Raw genomic sequence first — 18,701 nt, forward strand, 5'->3', positions numbered from 1 at the left:
GAGGTGTTTGGAAATGTTCGAAGTAGTTAAATAGAAAGATCACTATAATTAATTACAGAACTTTGTTTTGTTGGCCACTTGGCTTATGCCTATTTGAATAACGTCGGTATAATTCTATTTGAACTATTTATTTTCAAATGATATTAACTTTGTTTACAAATAGGCAAATTCACACCTATTATTGCAAGTATAATGGAAAGAAACGATAATCTTTCTACTCTATTTGCTCGTTGGATTCGCGTCAACCAACCACGTTTTAGGAATTTGCTCTCTATGTTCTATATATATAGACACTAGTCCAAAAAAAACATAGATATATTACACTGTTATATATTAAGATAAGAATGCCCAGCAGGGCTACAAATTTGGAAAGATACATATATAAATTTAACAGAAAGCAGTACTAGAATAGCTCTTAACAACATTACTAGACAGTATTTGGATCAATGAGCTATTTTTTGGACCAACACATCTAGGGGTTTTGAACTGGCTCACCGCGCCTCCTAATCCAACGAAATGATCCAATATCTTATGAAAGGTTCCCCTCTTCACAATCCTCAGTTCAAGTGCTCCAATTGCATTCACTTTCCGGGAGCTCACGTAGCCTGCATCGAGGAACGACTTGTCCAGACAATTGCAGCACTCTTGCAATATTTCATCAGTTGCTTCCCCACTCAGTTCCCAGAAGATGACGTAGTGTCCTGGATCAGCTGAGACGTTGACATGGCTTGTGAAGTCCACCACTTCTAGCTTTTCGTCAACTAAGTGCTTGCCTGCAGCTTCCACAGCTAGTTGCAAATCTTTCTCAGTGTTCTTGTCTATGTTAATGCTCAGCAAAAGGTTCCTTCTGCAGACAAACTGGAGTTCTGGAGTGCCATTGTGGAATCCTTTTATCTTGACAACATCACCTAGTCTGTAACGATATAAACCTGCATATGCAAATGCATAACTCTCATCAATTATACTGTCAGTACATATAGCTAAACTCTTAGATGACGCAATAGATAGACCGATAGCTTGTTATTTTGAATAAATCTGTTAAGTGTAGTAGATGTGGAACAACTAGACAGAACTTAGATGGAAGAAAGCAAAAGATTCCATCATTATATATAGGAGTACTTAACAACAAAAGGGAAGTGGTCAAAAGAAAATGAATATCAAGCACATGCAAGTATTGCTGAACAAATGAGTGCAACAGAACATGGACAAAAAACATGTTAACTCCAGAATAAGGCGTAATAACAAACGATAAATCTTTTCTATCTAAGCAGAATTCAGTATTTTATGTCAGGCAGGCAGGCAGGCATATGTAAGTGATCATGTTTCCTGCAATATTACCATAAAGAACGAAGACTAAGGACGATGCTAAACTCCACAACTCTAAGCTGAGAGGAATCCACTCATTCAGCTGAATTACATGGAAGTTACTAAATTAGAGCGCAGAACTCGTTCACCGGGAAAAATCACAGAATAAATTAGACTATGTTCTCATAAATGACCAACAATCGCAGGTTTAGCATGTTATGTCACTCCATAATTTATATACGAAGAGAGATCACAATTTGATGAGCATAGAATTTTCAAGAAAAGATGTGCAAGAAAATTGTACCTGCGAAATTGGTGAAGACAATTTCATACTCTTCACCAAGTTTAACTTCAGTCAGGCCGACTGGACAATTTGCTTGCTCCATGCCAATGAGATTTTCCTCGAGTGGGAGGAATTCAAAATAGCCAATATTTGGTAACACTGCATAAGTAACCATCTCAGGGGGGAATTTTGGGTTAACGTTTACTCCGACCCATCCTTCAGAAGAACCATAATCTGCACTCAATAGAGGTAATTCCCCTGCATAGTGCCTCAGTTTCTTCAAGTAAGGCTCCATGGAACCTGTCATGATACCATATATGTACTTTGTATTCGGGAAGAGCTCAGGAATCAAGCCATACCAATTGCTTAAACTTAAGCATTTGCTATGAATTGTATCAGCCAATTCTGGATCAGGCTTCAGCAATTTTGACATGGCCAATCTTATGGATGGGACAGTGACTCTGCTCGATAAGACTCCCTCCCTTATATCAACAACAAGTGCTTCCCATACTTGTTCGAAAGTTCGAAAAGCATGGACAATGCTATGTGCAAACGTAGACGAAACAACTTGAACTTCATCGCGGAAAATGAGACCACACAGAAGGTGACAGTATAAGGATTGTTGAAAATCAGGACCAAATATCACTTCATCAGGACTACAAACTGGGGTAGACATTGCCTTCATTGTCTTCTTGAATTGTGCATTTCTATACACATTGGTAGTGGCTGTTCCAGCTGCCAAACCACCTTTAGTTTTAAACTGCTTGCTGCTGTAAATAAACTGCAAAGCCTTCCCATTCCCAATCGGAAATTCTCTGAAAGAAAAAAAACAGAACTATTACATTAAGCCATGTGTAGGCCTAAACATAGTGTAAACTAGTACTATGTTTGTTTGTAGTACACAATAAGAATTGACATTTAATTTACTTGCAAAAAGAACCAATAGTTCCTTTTCTTTTCTTAGGAGTTGGAAAGTGTGACAGGAGTTAGGTAAAGGTCCCTACATCTATCACCATTTAAACACTTTTAACTTTCCATGGCTGCTCCAATTATTAGGGAGCTATTTACTTTTATCCCTAGGCTATATGATGTATTTATGACAAAAGAAACTGAAAAAAAAAACAAAAAAACTTCATGGACCAACAAGCAAATTACATGAGAAACAAGACATAGAACAAAATGACAAATGGCAAATTACCTGTTCCTAAAGGCAAAAGAAGTCTTGAATATCTGCATAGTGGAATCCATCAATTCATCATTGAAAGGTACAAACTTGGGCTTCCCTTGAGTAGTGCCAGAACTGCAAATCAACCATTCAATTTCCTTAGTATACTTCTTTAAACATACAACAATATACCCACTGCACTCTCACAAGTGGGGTCTCACTACTTAAATTTTAGCGGTTTATTAATAGGAGTCATAAGAAATCCCTACTCTACGTTTACTTTGTGGCGTTTGTGCCAACCCCAACAAGATAGTTCTTTTTATAATTTCACCTATGGAAGTCTGAGCATTATATCTCCTTTTAAAAATAGTCAATCTTATTATTTTTCTCAAATTTACATTAACATAGAACTAACATCAATTTGATTGAATTTATATATATATAAAAAAGAATTGTAACCGCATGAGTTTTTGCAATTTTTAGAGACACTTTAATCTTGGCCATATTTTGGGGGTACTCTAATAAATTTATAGTGTAAAAATAAATTGATAACAATACATTTTTATGGCTGCTAAATATATTTTTATTGTTGATAAATACTCAATTTTTCACATAATTTTTGTTTCATATTTATTGTAGGATAAAGTAGGCGGCAAATGTCCCCTCCTTTTTTTTTAATTCCTTTTCCACAAATTCCTCTTTCACTTTTAGTGGCCTCCATTCCCTTCTTTTCTATACGTAACCGTCGTACCCCATTAATTCCATAAAGAAACCCACAATCTCATTCTATTTTTTGTCTATTCCTTTTTGTTGAATTTTGAGTGATTTATCATTAAATCCATACTCTTTAAAAATAAGAATATGTAACTAAAAAAGTGTGATAATCAAAGTACTTGAGATAGTAGATAATAACAGAAATCGACAGACAAGAAACTTCTTTAAACATCAACCCAAAAAAAAAAAAATGTAACTTTTTTCCTTACCTCAAGGAGATGGTTTCAATGGGCTTTCCAGTAAGAACAGGTGAAAGATCACCATCAGCAATTCTTTGAATGTAAGGCTCCAAATCATTGTGACTGACAATAGGGACACAAGCCTTGAAAGTCTTAACATCAGTTCTGCCATTCAGACCCCATTGCTTCAAATACTCTGTTCCCCCATTTTCTTTCAGAATTTTCTCAAGTGTCTCTTCTTGAATCCTCCCAGCATTTTTAGTCAACACCTCAAAATCCTCAATCACTTGTTCTGCATCAAATTTCTTCTCAATATTTTCCTCCATCATCTTCATAATCCCTCCTACAAGAAACACCTCTAATAAGAACAAAAGACTTTAACTTTAAGCAATACCAGTCAAGTAAAAACAGTTTCTTGTGACTAATCAAGAAACCTCAGATTACCAGTAAGCAATTAATAAAATTTGAGAGATGGGATTGGGGGGTTAAAAAGAATAGAACAACCTAAACTATGTGTCAAACAAGCATAGGCTGCAAAATTTCCTGTTCATGATTGTTCACTTTAGGCAATTAGAACAAAGTTCACAAAAAGTCAAAGATGACAACAAATAGTTACAAAGGAATCTTTTTTCATAGCTTGATAACATACAAACAAATACTATAGAAAAAAAAAAAACTAAACACTCCATAGAACCTTTCACTATAGATATACAAGGCATACATAAAAAGACAAGAAAATGTATAAATAAATGATTTGAAAGCAAGTTGAACTACAGTACTCCATAGTTATTACTAACTTCAATGCAACTTAACTCATAAAGGGTTCATACAAAGACAATAAAAAAAAGTCTATTTGCAATCAATAAAACTAAAATCTTTAACAGCTAATATCCACTCCTTATAAGAAAAAAGTCATCACCTAAGATACACAGAGTCAACATAAAGAAAACTAAAACAAATTACAAAAAAAAAAAAAAAAAAAACGGAGAACTCAAGAATCACACAAAATCTAAAAAGTCCTAAAACATAGGAGTAAAAGATTTCCAAAAAGGGAAAAGATTGACAAAAAGACCAAAAGGGTATCCAAATTCAAGTAACTTAAACATAAAAATCAAAACTTTTTATCAAATAATTCAATCAAAAAACACAAAACACAAAACCCAATATGGGTATTTTTGTATACCTTTGTTATAAATGGCTTAGAAATGAAGAAGGGGATCTCAAAATGACAAACAACAGGTTCTTGAAAAGAAAAAAGAAAAAAACAGATAAAAATTGGATCTTTTTTTTGTGGGGTTTCTTGAAAATTAATTCTACAGCTTCAAAATGAAAAACTTGGGTGTTATCAAAACACAAAACCTTAAACAAGTATATACATTTAACAATTATATATATTTGTTTATATATTTTTATTTTTATTTTTTTCTCCAGAAATGGACAAAAAGAGAAAGGATGGCTCTTGTGTTTTGATGAGGGAAGATTCTTATAGAGAAGAGAAGTATATATAGCAAGTGAAGTGTGAGCAAACACCGTCCAACGTGGCATATTATTGTTACCGAAAATACCCTTGAGAGTTTACTATAATTGCAATAAAACAATAGGATAATGGAAAATGGTATCTGTCCTTTTCTGGAAATTAATGTACTGAAAATACAAAAAGTGCGTTGGAGATTATTTTGAGGAAGTCGGCTGTTTATAGGCAAAACAAAATTAAGTGGTGGGGATTATCCCAAAAGATGAAAAGATGTTTAGCTTTAAGCAATACTCCTCTTTTATTTTTGGGGGGGTTATTAAAGGGTGAAATTATTCACGTTCGGTTTATCAAAATATTTTTTTTTAGGAAAAGAAAAAATGAAATTTATAGGTGTTGTTTGTTCATATTTTATTGTGAAGATTGAAAAAAAAAAGTATTTTTTGTTTTTTAAGTGTGAAATAAGTTTTGAAAATTGAAGTTGTATTTGATCGTAAAATAAATTAGATATTGTTTTTAGAATTTTTATGATTTATTGAAATGAAAAAAAGTAAAAATTATTGTTATATATATAGTAGATATTGCTAAACAAACTAGTTAATTCGTATTACTATTGTTAACGGGAGGTTGTGGAAATAATCTCTTGTCGAAATGCAAGATAAGACTGTATATAATAAATTCTTATAGTCCAATCCTTTCTCAGATCTCGGACATATATAGAGGGGGCTCAGTGCATCGGGATGTCCTTTTATTACTTGTCGAAATACAAGATAAGACTGCATATAATAAAATTTATTTTTTATTTTACTGTACATTTATATACTATTATTTTTATAATTTATATTATGTATTATTTTACAAAATTAGAAAAAAAAAAAGGTAAAATAATATTTTTGAAGATCAGAAAAAAAAATTAAAGATTTATGTCATCCCATAAGAAGGTATAATATTGATTGAAAATTTGAATATGTATATCTTAATTTAATAAAAATAAATATTAAATAATTTTTTACTAATAGATATTTAAAATAGTTTATCTCTATAAAAAATGTGATACTTGTCATTTTTCGTAATTTGACTTTCAAAAGCACTTTTCAAATAAATTAGCCAAATTCAAAATGTGTTTTTTCATAGACATTTTTGTGAAAACTATTTTTTTTTAAATACTTCTAGAAATATATAACTATTCCCTCTGTCCAACAATAGTTGTCCACTATTGACTTGACACATTTCTTACGAAACAATAAATAATAGGCGTAATATTAATATATTATCATTTGACTTTATTAAATTTAATGTTTTGAAAAATGTATTAGATGATAAATAATATTCAATAGCAACGGTAAAATAGACACAAAAGATAAATTATCTCTTGATTTTCTAAATTAGATAAGTATTATTGAACAACTATTTTTAGTATAGTGGGCAACTATTGTTGGATAGAGAGCGTAGTTTTGAGCCCATCTTGTTTTAACATCACCCACTTTTATGCATTTTTTGTTACCGAAAACACCCCTAAGAGTTCACTATAATTGCATTAAAACAATAGTGATAATGGAAAATGGGATGTGTCCTTTTCTGGAATTAAAGTTCTAACAACTATAAAAGTGAGTTGGAGATTATTTAGAGGAAATAACAGAATTAAGTGGGGATTATCCAAATCACTCAAACTCTCAGAGAATAAAAAAGATGTTTAGCTTTTCCAAAATTTAAGGCATGTATCTTTTATTTTTTGTGGTTATTAAGGGTGTAATTTTTCATATTTGGTTTATCAAATTTTTTTTAAAAAAACTCCCTTAAAAATAAAAGAACAAATTTTTTTTGACAGAAATAAAGGAAACAAGTTTTGTTAGTGATAATCATACTCATTATCTTCGTCTTATCCTTAAGATACAGAGATGAATCTAGAAATTGAAAATATCGAAAAAATTGTTATTTTTAATATAGACGTGTCAATTTTATTTTATTTTCAACTTATATAGACACGTCAATTATATTTACTACAAAGTTTTGGACAGAACTCTGAATATTTTTTTAAAAAATGGGTTGTAACTACTAAAATGCCAAAAAGTTGCAATTGGAAGTTAGTTTAATAACACATTACGTTACTGAATAAATAATTGATAATGTGTAAAACTGAAAGTTGTGAAAGTATTCTAAATGAAAAGTGTGATGTACAAATTTGAATGATAAGAGCAACATCAAGGAAAATTTTAGAGTAAAATGTTTAAAAAACTATAATCCACTTGTACAAAGACATGTCCTCTTAAACTTGTCTTTTAATGATAATCCTATCTTAAGATTCAAGGTATAATAGAGATAATAATATGTTTGTTTTTCTTCACAAATTTTAGATAGGAAGATATGGAGATCAAAGATTAGGATTAGAAAATTAATAGATAGTTAAGTGTTGTCTAAATTCTCTTATCAGTATTTTTATTATTAGGTTCCTGGTATCCTATTTTTTTAATTTTTATTAGTACTTGTTATTTCTTTTGCTTCAATTATTGTAATATGTGTTGTTACTGTTTCTTCTTCATTATATACTGTACTTATTTCTTTTTCATGTTGTTTTTTCATATGTTTTTACTTGAATCGAGGATCTATCGAAAACACTTTTAAGGATATCATTTAGATACGTTACATTTTACTTGTTATTGTTGCTTTGGATAGAAGAGTATGGTGATTCTCTTCAAATTGTGGACCAATATGCAATGTTCATAAATGCATGATCACAACTTACACAGAATCACTGACCATAATATATATTTTTGCAAAATTTCATGATTATTTTTCTTGATCAAAATAGTGGAACTAATATGTTCCGCCGACAATGCTATGTATTATCCTAAAAATCCACTTAATATGTATTAAATTATAAAAGAAGTGTTTTAAAAATATTTTTTATTGCATGACATGATAGAATTGTTATTGTTTAAGTTAAGATATCGAACGTCACTATATCAAAAATAATTTTTAGCGGCAATAAATAGACATTAATAAAGAGTGTTAAAAATTTTATCGGCATATGTTAACTGTCATTAGATCCAATGCCGCTAAAGGCTTTAGGGATATATACAAAGAGTGTTAATTGTCGCTAAAAATACATATTTAGTGGCAATTAAACTATTACCATTAATTAATTGCCGCAATTTTATTTTTTTTGTAGTCCGTTATGACTCAAAATTATGTCTGCGAAATCTTAAGAAGGATGATGTTTAAGAATTCAAGATATTGATAATTTTTCACTTAGGGTGTGTTAGGTATGAAGGAAAACATTTTCCGGAAAATGTTTTCCAATTTTCTCATGTTTGGTTGGATTAAATGTTTTCCAAATCAACTCATTTTCCTCAAATTTAAGGAAAATGACTTCCCTTCAAAACTTAAGGAAAACATTTTCCAAAACTCTCTTCCAACTTCTAATTAAAAAAAAAATTGTTGAAAAAATCAATTTATTTGGTCCCTACCCTCAAATCAGCCCCCCCCCCCCCAACCACCCCCCAAAAAAATAAAAATTTAAAGTTTGTTTTTAAATTCAATATTTTTACCCCACCCTCACCCCTACCACCACCTCTCCCAAAAAAAATATTAAAAGTTGTTTTTAAAAGATATTTCATATTTCTAATTTCAATTTTTTATTTTTTTACCCCCCGCACCTCCTACCCTCGCCCCCCCCCCCCCCAACCCCCTATCCCACCCTCTTCAAAAGGAAATAAATTTAAGTTTGTTTTTAAAAAACATTATTTCATTTTTTCACCCTTACCCTCAACCCCCCTACCCTAGCCCCCACCCACCCCTACCACCCCCCACTCCCCAAAAAAATTTTATGTTTGTTTTTAAAAAATATTTTTGACTTCAAAATTTCATTTTTTCACCCCCTACCCTCGACCCCACCCCCCCGCCCTACCAGCCCCTCCACCCCCCAAAAAAAAATTTAAGTTTGTTTTTAAAAAATATTTTCGACTTCAAATTTTCATTTTTACCACCCCTACCCTCGACCCCCCCACCTCCCACCCACCCACCCACCCCCTACCAGCCCCCCCCCCCCCAAAAAAAAATTTAAGTTTGTTTTTAAAAAATATTTTCGACTTCAAATTTTCATTTTTACCACCCCTACCCTCGACCCCCCCACCTCCCACCCACCCACCCACCCCCTACCAGCCCCCCCCCCCAAAAAAAAATTTAAGTTTGTTTTTAAAAAATATTTTCGATTTCAAAATTTCATTTTTTCCACCCCTACCCTCGACCCACCCACCCCCTACCAGCCCCCCCAAAAAAAAATTAAGTTTGTTTTTGAAAAATATTTTCGACTTCAAAATTTCATTTTTTTCACCCCTACCCTCGACCCCCACCCACCCAACCCCTACCAGCCCCCCCACCCACCAAAAAAAAAAAAAGTTTGTTTTTTAAAAAATATTTTTAACTTTAAAATTTCAATTTTTCACCCCTACCCTCGACCCCCTACCAGCCCCCCCACTCCCCAAAAAAAAATTTAAGTTTATTTTAAAAAAATATTTTTAACTTCAAAATTTCAATTTTTCACCCCTACCCTCGACCCTCCTCCCCACCCACCCCCTACCAGCCCCCACCCCCAAAAAAAATTAAGTTTGTTTTTAAAAAATATTTTCAATTTCAAATAATTATTTTCTACTCTAGTAAAAATAAAAGAATTTTTTCAAAAACATTTTTCATTCATAAATCAAACACTAAAAATCTTTTTCGGAAAATATTTTCTACTCACCAACCAAACATGAGAAAATAAGTCAAAAATCAACTTGTTTTCCAAGAAATTCATACCAAACACACTCTTAGTATGTATCGATTTATGGAGCGTACAAAATTTAAAGTGGACGGAGAGAATAAAAACTAAGATGAGGTCATGGCCAAAATAAAGGAACATTCAAAGAGACAGACGGAGTGATGTAAATAAAAATGACATGTTTACTTTTATAAACTTTTAACTTCATGGGAACTTCATTATTTTTTTATTATTATTACTAATAATAATTAGAGCAATTCATGTTTTGTGATTAGTGAAGAATATTATTATAGTAATTGTACGTATCTGAACTTGCTTAATAATTGACTAACCCAGTTTACCATCAAATCGTTACAACTTTTGACCGTGGTCAACCTTTCCTCAGTTATTTCCTTTATTTTATATTAGTTGTCATATTTCGTTCTCGAGAGTTAAATTATGTTAATTTTAATTAAAGTAATATTTTGAAATATATATTTTAACAAATTAATAAGATAAAAATTGCAACTTGTAGCATTTATTGTATACTTTTAAAATATTAAATTGATCTAATCTAATTTAATTTAAAAAATTAATCAAATCAACGATTAACAAGAAAACCATGACAATTAATTTCGCAAAAAAAAGAGTAGGTAAGTAAATAAAGAAGTGAATTGCTTCTTCCACCCTTTCTCTGTTGAGTTTAACTAGTATCCACCGTCCGTAAAAAATTTTCTTTACACAAGTAAGTATTTTAAAGCTTATTATAGGTAAGTTTTAATTATTTTTTCTTTCTAATATTCAAATTAAAAATAAGAAAAACAGTTGTAGAAGGTAAGTAAGACTATATTACTCTACCATTTAATATTATGATTTATTTTTATTAAAATTAGGAAGGATCAAATAATGTATTATTTCATTGCTGTTAATTTCTACTCTACCATCGAATATGAATCATGGTTTCCCTTTGAATCAATTAGCAACATAACCTTTAAAGAAATCATCAAAATAAATTTAAAGCAATCAGTAGCAGCACATCAATATTATGATATTTTAAGATAATTAATTTAAAAAATTTGATAGTTGCACAAGTATTATAACATATTTAATCATTAACTTTTAAAAGATTTTTTCATTTTCCTTAAATTTTGTCTAATCAAATTATGCTATATAAACTAAATCAGTGGAAGTTTCTAGTTTTCTTTCTTTTTGAACAAGCATGTTATTACTATAGTTTTAACTCCCAAATCTTTGAATTTTTCTTTTTTTTTTTCTTTTTTTTTTTGACTATTTTTCTAATATTAACTTTGAAACTCTTTTGAAGAATTTATTTCATTTTTTAAGATAAGAAAAAAAAAACAATTTTGGAAGTAAGAAATTTTGTTTTTCGTATGCAACAAAATAATTAGTATATGAAGAATATTGTAATTTATATATTGATTTTAGTATTATGGACCAACTATTTATAGTAAAGATGACATATAAATAAAAACGGAGGAAGTATTAATGTGGTGGAGAATCCTAGTAGCTTAGTTGGTTGGTTAGCTATAAAGAGATTAAGAATTAAATGCAAACTTGGTTGATTTTCATTCATTGATTACATCTACTTAAATACAAGTTAATGTAACTAACTTGACTAACTTTAAGGAACTAATCTAACAACTTAATCTATCTACTTATTCAAATATTCAAACTTAAAATACTAACAAATTAACCATTCTAATATGTAGGCATAAACTCACATTCATAATAATAGTGATAACAAAACTATATAAGAAAATAATAATTTAATTGGTACAACAATTAAACAAGAAACCTTGATTTTTTACAAACAAAAAAAAGAATTTTTTTTATTACTATATTGATGTATTCCAATCATATAATGATCACTGTATGATGGTGATACCTTTATATTGATGAATATAATGCACCAAGAATAATAAACTCTTGATATTCTTACCCGTCATAAAATTTATATTATAATTGACTTTTTGAGAATGGTCAAATTTTAACATTATTTTAAAGAGAAAGGTTATTAAAGTCTTTAAAGGATCATATTAAAAAAAATAAAATTATTCATATGTTTTAACGTCTTTAAGTCTAGATATCATGTATTAAAATTGTGATCGAATTGTACCGATTTCAGTTTTTTAAAAAGGTAAAAACCATAGAGAAGAAATTTAGTTCCAAGTTAAAGGTAATTCGAGGGAAATTCAACAATCTAAGTAGATTTTGCAAATTAATTGTAAGAAATAGATAAAGTAATCTGATACATCACTTATATTATTAGGTCGTGCAAATATATCACTTCACTTGAAAAATTAGTAAAGAAAACAACAAATCAAATGACGCTATTTTTTAATAAGCGAAGGTTGATTAAACACCAAACAAGATATTAGGTGTGGTTGCTAATAAAATAATGATAGCATCCCTATCGTCATTACTCATTATGTCCATTTAACTTTTATTTAGTCTTATAATTATAAGTTTTTAAAGGAAAAAGGATAAAAACTGCTCTAAAACTATGGGAAAGGAAAAAAATGCCCCTCCGTTTGTAGTTTGCTTTAAAAATGCCTTTTTCGTCAATATTTTAGTTCAAAAATACCCTTATTATTATTTAATGGGTCAAAAATGCTCATTTTCCAAATAAATGTATTATTTATTTTCTTTTTAACACATTCTTTTTCTAATAATATTTTTTAAAATTAACAAATGTTTATCTTACTTCAATTCAGAAAAAAATGAAAATATTTCTTATTTTATTATAATTTTTTTTTATAAATATAAATTAATGATGGATATATTATGATCCTATGTATATGACATATATTATTTGTCGAAATGATACATGAAGTTATTCTATTTTAATTGATAAAATGAGATTAAGAAAAAAAAAAATTTACTACATTTTTATCTGTTAAAGTGATTTTAAAAGAAAGAAAACAAGAACATGATTCTTTAATAATATTTTAATTAAGAAGAAGATGTGTTTAAAAAGAAAAATAATAATATACTTATTCGGAAAATAACATTTTTGATCCATTTAGTAACTATAGTGACATTTTTAGACCAAAGTATTGATTGTAAAGGAATTTTTGAACCAAAGCATTGACGACAAAGACATTTTTGAGTCAAATTATAAACAAATGACATTTTTGTTCCTTTCACGTAGTTTAAGGGCATTTTTTATCCTTTCCTTTTTTAAATAATAAACTTGAACTCAAAATTTAATTATTTTTTTCTTGGAAATAGAAAAATAACGTGTATAACCTTAACAGTGTCCTTAACCAATCATTGTATCCTATGGTTCTCTCTCTCTCTCTCTTTTTTTGGCTTAAGTCATCTGCAACCCCTTAAAATTATCCGCATATTTCACTTAAACACCTCAACTATAACTATTACCTATTGAACACCTAAATTGTTCAAGAGGTATACCTATTATACACAAAATGTTGATGTGGCAAAAAAAGTGTTTTACACTTCCGCTGAGCGCGTGAAAAAACTTAAATAATGTTTTATTTTTATTTTTTCCAAAAAAAACTTAATACCTTTTCTTCTTTGAGTGCCACTTGGCATTTAAATAATTTAACTTTAACAAATATATATTTAAAAGTAATACTAATTCTTTAAAAAAAAAAAAGAGCCCCCACCCCACCCCTGTAAGTCGTCTTCTCCATGAAGACCACTGCACTCCATTTTTTTTTCTTTTTCTATTCTATTTCTGTTCAACATTTATTAAAAAATAAAAATTGAATCAGCTAATTAAATTTGGAGGAAAAAAAGAAGAAAGAACATCGGACTGAAAAAAGTTAGTCGGTCGACGTCCATCTCGATCACCTTCCAACAAATATTACCATTCAAATTAAAATGTAAACCCACTAAAATTATCAAACATAATATCATATTGATTCAATAAAATTAATTTAGGTCCTCTCGATTTCTCTTCATTATCGATCTCAAGACGATTGACAGTGTCTTTCTTCATCATTCTTGTATCAGTCTCTTTGAATATATCGATCTCACGTATTAGGAATAAAAAATAATTATGTAAGCAATTAACAAAGAATTGGATTTTGTCCTTTGAGAAATAAAATCTTGCTAGGAAGAAGATGAAGAAGAAAGGGGGATGGGGTAGGGTTGGGCTACTCATTTATTTTTATTTTTATAAAAAAAAATAGATGAAAAATTTATTTGAAATAATTTTGGAAAACTGTTGGGCCCAACGCCACATGCTATCTTTTAATTAGTCATTTTGCCACATCACAGCAAGTGTATTACACACACTTTATTTTATTCACTTATTGTCGAAAAATGTCTAATAGAAACAAGTTTTGAATAAATAAAAGTGTTCAATAGGTACTAACCCTGGTTGAGGTGTCTAAGTGAATTATGCGGACAACTTTAAAGGGCCGCAGATGACTTAAGCCTTTTTTTTTACGGAATTCATAAATGTCACGATCTGCTGGTGTCAAAAGGTGTAGAATTATATACATTAATACTTATATTACCACTAGCTACAAGTGTTCGTACTAGCTCGGGCTCAATATTTGATATTTTTTTGTCTCAATTTATGTGACAAATAGAATTTAGATAGTCAATTAAATTTTAGTATGATTTTTAAATATTTTAAGTTGTTAATTATTTTAATTCATAGTATTTTTACTTATTTTTTAAATAATATATATTACTTCTCTTGTCCCAATGTATGTAGCACATATAGAATTTCAAGAGTCAATCAAATGTTGTTAATTATTGAGATTTACAATACTTTCTACGTAGTTTCAAATTAAATATTACATGTTACTTCTTTTGATTATTGTAATTTATATTAGTATTTTTTACGTAAATTTTTAATAATATATGTTACTTCTCTTATCCCAATGTATGTAGCACAAATAGAATTTCAAAAGTCAATCAAATGTTGTTAATTATTGAGATTTACAATACTTTCTACGCAATTTTCAAAATAATACATGTTACTTCTTTTATCCCATTTTATGTGACACTGATAAATTAATTTTATGAATCAATCGAATTTTTTATATGTTTTGTACACATATTTTAAGTTGGCAATTATCATGATTTATAGTATTTTTTACATAATTTTTAAATATTTTAAAAATTAAAAACAAATCAAACAAATTAAAACGAAAGAACCACCGAAAAAGAAAAAATAGTGCAGCTGCCAGGCAGGTATGTCGACCATGACCTGCCTGGTTATTGTCACTTATATATATGTAGTAGATATACATAATTTCGTATAGGAAAAAACCTTTTAGCCAGAAAATTTGGCCAGAATAGTATTTTACCTATGTTATTTTATCTTTTCGAACATTTTTATCCTTTTAACTTTAATACGTTTTAACTAAAAAGTGAAAAAAAGATCAGTTTATTTTAAAATAAAAAAAGATATTATAATTTTATAAAATTTCTGGCCAAATTCTGACCAAATTTTCTGATCATTTAGCATTACCCGTATGTATAATATGTGTCATTCCATTGTGTTTTAAAATTTACAGAAAAATAGTAAAAACAGATGAATCACGTGATTTATCCTATTAATTAGCTTTGATTTTTAGCGTGAAATAATTTTTTTGTTGTATTCGTAATTTTTTTTTAAAAATATTTCATCTCCTGCCTAAGCCTGCCTTTCTTCTAATGTTTATCCAAGTTAGGTATTGTTGCACCACACCTAACTTGAGGGGTGTATTAAGATAAACCTGTGGTGATTACGATATATTTAAAGAAACTTAAAACGTTTTAAATTTTGTATTTAAGTTCTTATCGTAGAGTGTTTTCAACTTTTTACAATTAAAAAATATATAAATGGTCCAATATATACTAAGAGAAAATCAATTAAATCAGTAATTTTTGGCATCCAAGCCTATTGGGAACAACTATTCTCCATACCAGCTAAAGTTTTACATCTTATTGATGCACATTGTAGGAGTTATTTGTGGGCAGGGAGATATATTATGCTAATCTAAAGATATACACTAGAGTATCCTGGAAGTCAATAATGTATAAGAATGTAGCAAGGCCTAAGGCTATATTCACTACTTGGTTGCTCATGTGGGGAAGACTGTTAACAATTTAAGTTTTAGCCTCTGTTTGGTAGCTCCTTCTAAGTTTCATTCTAGGTAAGATGGCAGGTTGCGTTTAACCTGACCACTGATTTGTAATGCCTACATTTGGTGATTAATAAAAGTTGACAAAAAAAAATCAATTAGGTAATATTTTTCTTGAGCATTAATTAATTAAAAATAAAAATTAAGTTATGTATTTTACAATCATAAATCAATACAAAACTAAATAATATTATGGTCTTAAAATTTATTATACTATTCAAATTTTAAGTTCAAAATTGAAATTATATGTTAAAAATATTATAAAAAATTAAAAAATATTTATAAATTAAATTAAAACATTATATTTTGGTTGTTGGGTCTTCTAGAAATGGATTTGGGTTAATGGATACGATTGTGATTAATGGGTTAATTAATTGGGTCTAATTCCATTTATACGTGGAGTTGTGGACCAATAAAAATAATGTCACATATATTATTAAAATAATTATTCATGTCACATCAGTTTCTGTTAAAAAGAGGGGTAATTTTTTGTTTTAAAGTTAAGGGCATTTTTTTTTATCTAAATAGGTTAATTGGAGGGCATTTCCAATACGTTAAAGGTATTTTTAACCATTTTTTATTTTTATAATAGGTTGATATCTACCATGTGTTAAGTGTTTTGAGTTTTGATTGTCATTTTAAAAATATATGCAAATTATTTTTAAAAAATAAATAAAGAAAATTTAAATTTACTTGAATATAATAATTAATAAAATATTAATAACAAATATAAATAATGATTTAGGAGTTATAACCCTTTTTCCACTTCTCGTAACGTACGAGGTACGTACTTTTTGATACAAAGCACACCAATCATTTCATTGCAAGGAATAAAGTTAAGTTATTTTAATATGATAAATTATAATTTTAGTTAGCATATGTAAAATTAATTACTTTAAAAAAGCAGTTCCACCAAAATGCGTGTTTCTTAGTTGTTGATGACTCTTGGAATGCAATGATTTTAATAATTCAAGCTTATAACATGTATTGTTCACTTTGATTCAATATGCTTCACAAACTTACTTTTTTAGTTATATTATTATCGAACTAGCTAAAAAAATATGCACAACATATGAATTCAAGTAACTATATCTAATAAAGCCTCTTACTTTCCTTTTTCATGTAATTACCTAAGATGTTATGTGCAGAGATGGAGTCATGATTGAAAGTTTGAGAGTTCTAAATTTTAGGATAGAAGAGAAGAATATTTTCAAACTCAAAACACTAGTGTGTAAAGCATTTCCATCCATGGTCTTTTCCTTACCATTGAGCCGTCAATCAATTTTGTTAGGAGGTTCACAAGTTAATATACATATATATTTATTTAATTTTCTTATACAAATACAGAATCTATGAAAAAATTACTGGATTCTTCCGAACCCACGAACACCCACTTAGCTCCACCTCTGATGTCATGTGCTTACACTTCATCTTTAGAGATTTACCAACTTAAAATTCTATTAATCCTACTTGAATCAACTTCATCAATCACTCGATCTGTCAAAGATGTCACAACAACAGTAAGGGCCCGTTTGAATTGACTTAAAAAAGTAGCTTTTAAGTTAAAAATAAAAAAATCAAACTGAAATGACTTTTAAGTGAAAAAAATAAAAAGTAGGGGAAGACCTACTTTTGGTTTTTGACTTATTTTAAGTCATTTTAAACTTATTTTAAGTCATTCTTGACCTTGCCAAACACTTCTCAACTTAGTTTAAGTCATTTTTGACTAATTTTAAGTTATTTTTTATATTTGTCTAACACTTTCAAAAGTAAAAAAACTGACTTAAAAGTAGATTTGACCAACTTTTAAGCCAATCCAAACACCCTCAATGTAGAAACTCCATGTTGGAGTGTTTTCTCTTGATCTGGATTTACATAGTGCAAATATGAATAAATTAATCAGATCAATAATTTAAATATTTTGTGAAATTAGTCAAGGTGTTCAGACACCACAATTATTCAAAATGGATTTTGGTGTGCATGATGAATTAATAGTTAGGCACATGTCATTCTTTCTAACTTTTTAAGACCTTGAAAACAACTAGCCACACAACACATAAATGTGGAAGTTTATCCATCACTTACAAAAAGAGATCACTCATAATAAGATATAGCTAAACTATTGAAATACACAACAAAAAGGGAAGAAAGTGACATATCCTCTAATAATTATTAAGTGTGAATTATGAGTAAAGCTCATTGTGACACTTGAAGACTGTTTTGTACAACTTTTTTTCCATATATATCAAATAAAAAGTTAGTTTATCTTCCTTGTCTTCTTTTTTAATTCCAAAAAACTGTCCATTAACTGAAAAAAGAGAGAGCAGAGACTGATCATTAATCATTTGGTCTGTGCTACAATTTAGCAGATTTTTTCTCCGTTTTAAAATAAGTGTTATCATAATAAAAATCATATTCATATTTCTTAAAATTTCAGTACTATTAATAAAATAAAATATAAATGTATAATTGAAAAAAATAATATTTTTTTAAAAATAATTTTTAAAGTAATACCTATTTTTGATTTTAAAAAAAAATAAAGACTTATTTTGAGATAGTGGAAGTACTAAGGTTAGGTTATTGTTGGCGCAATATCCACACGTGATGCATATTGAAAAGAAAATATTCTTTTTTTCTTAAAATTTGAAGTAACACTTA

At 29.0% G+C, this 18,701-nt stretch overlaps 1 protein-coding gene across 3 annotated transcripts in view; it reads right to left on the minus strand.

Annotated features, from left to right (window-relative positions):
• Nucleotides 1-315: 315 nt before the first annotated feature.
• LOC125838912 (jasmonoyl--L-amino acid synthetase JAR6) overlaps nucleotides 316-18,701 on the minus strand; it is a 118,728-nt gene continuing 100,342 nt past the window's right edge. Inside the window, exons 1-5 of one of the 3 annotated variants that reach the window (XM_049517911.1) lie at nucleotides 4,890-5,137; nucleotides 3,737-4,049; nucleotides 2,787-2,888; nucleotides 1,610-2,403; nucleotides 316-929 (exon numbers count right to left, since the gene is read on the minus strand). In XM_049517911.1, the coding sequence (XP_049373868.1) occupies nucleotides 388-929; nucleotides 1,610-2,403; nucleotides 2,787-2,888; nucleotides 3,737-4,041 (1,743 nt within the window). In that variant the 5' untranslated portion in view covers nucleotides 4,042-4,049; nucleotides 4,890-5,137 and the 3' untranslated portion in view covers nucleotides 316-387. Of the gene's footprint in view, nucleotides 930-1,609; nucleotides 2,404-2,786; nucleotides 2,889-3,736; nucleotides 4,050-4,889; nucleotides 5,138-18,701 lie in introns of those variants that run through there. The other 2 variants (XM_049517913.1, XM_049517912.1) reach the window with 2 other exon arrangements.

Source organism: Solanum verrucosum, unplaced genomic scaffold (genome assembly GCF_900185275.1).
Source record: "Solanum verrucosum unplaced genomic scaffold, falcon-dt-bn FXZP01000163.1, whole genome shotgun sequence".
Classification (NCBI taxonomy): Eukaryota; Viridiplantae; Streptophyta; class Magnoliopsida; order Solanales; family Solanaceae; genus Solanum; species Solanum verrucosum.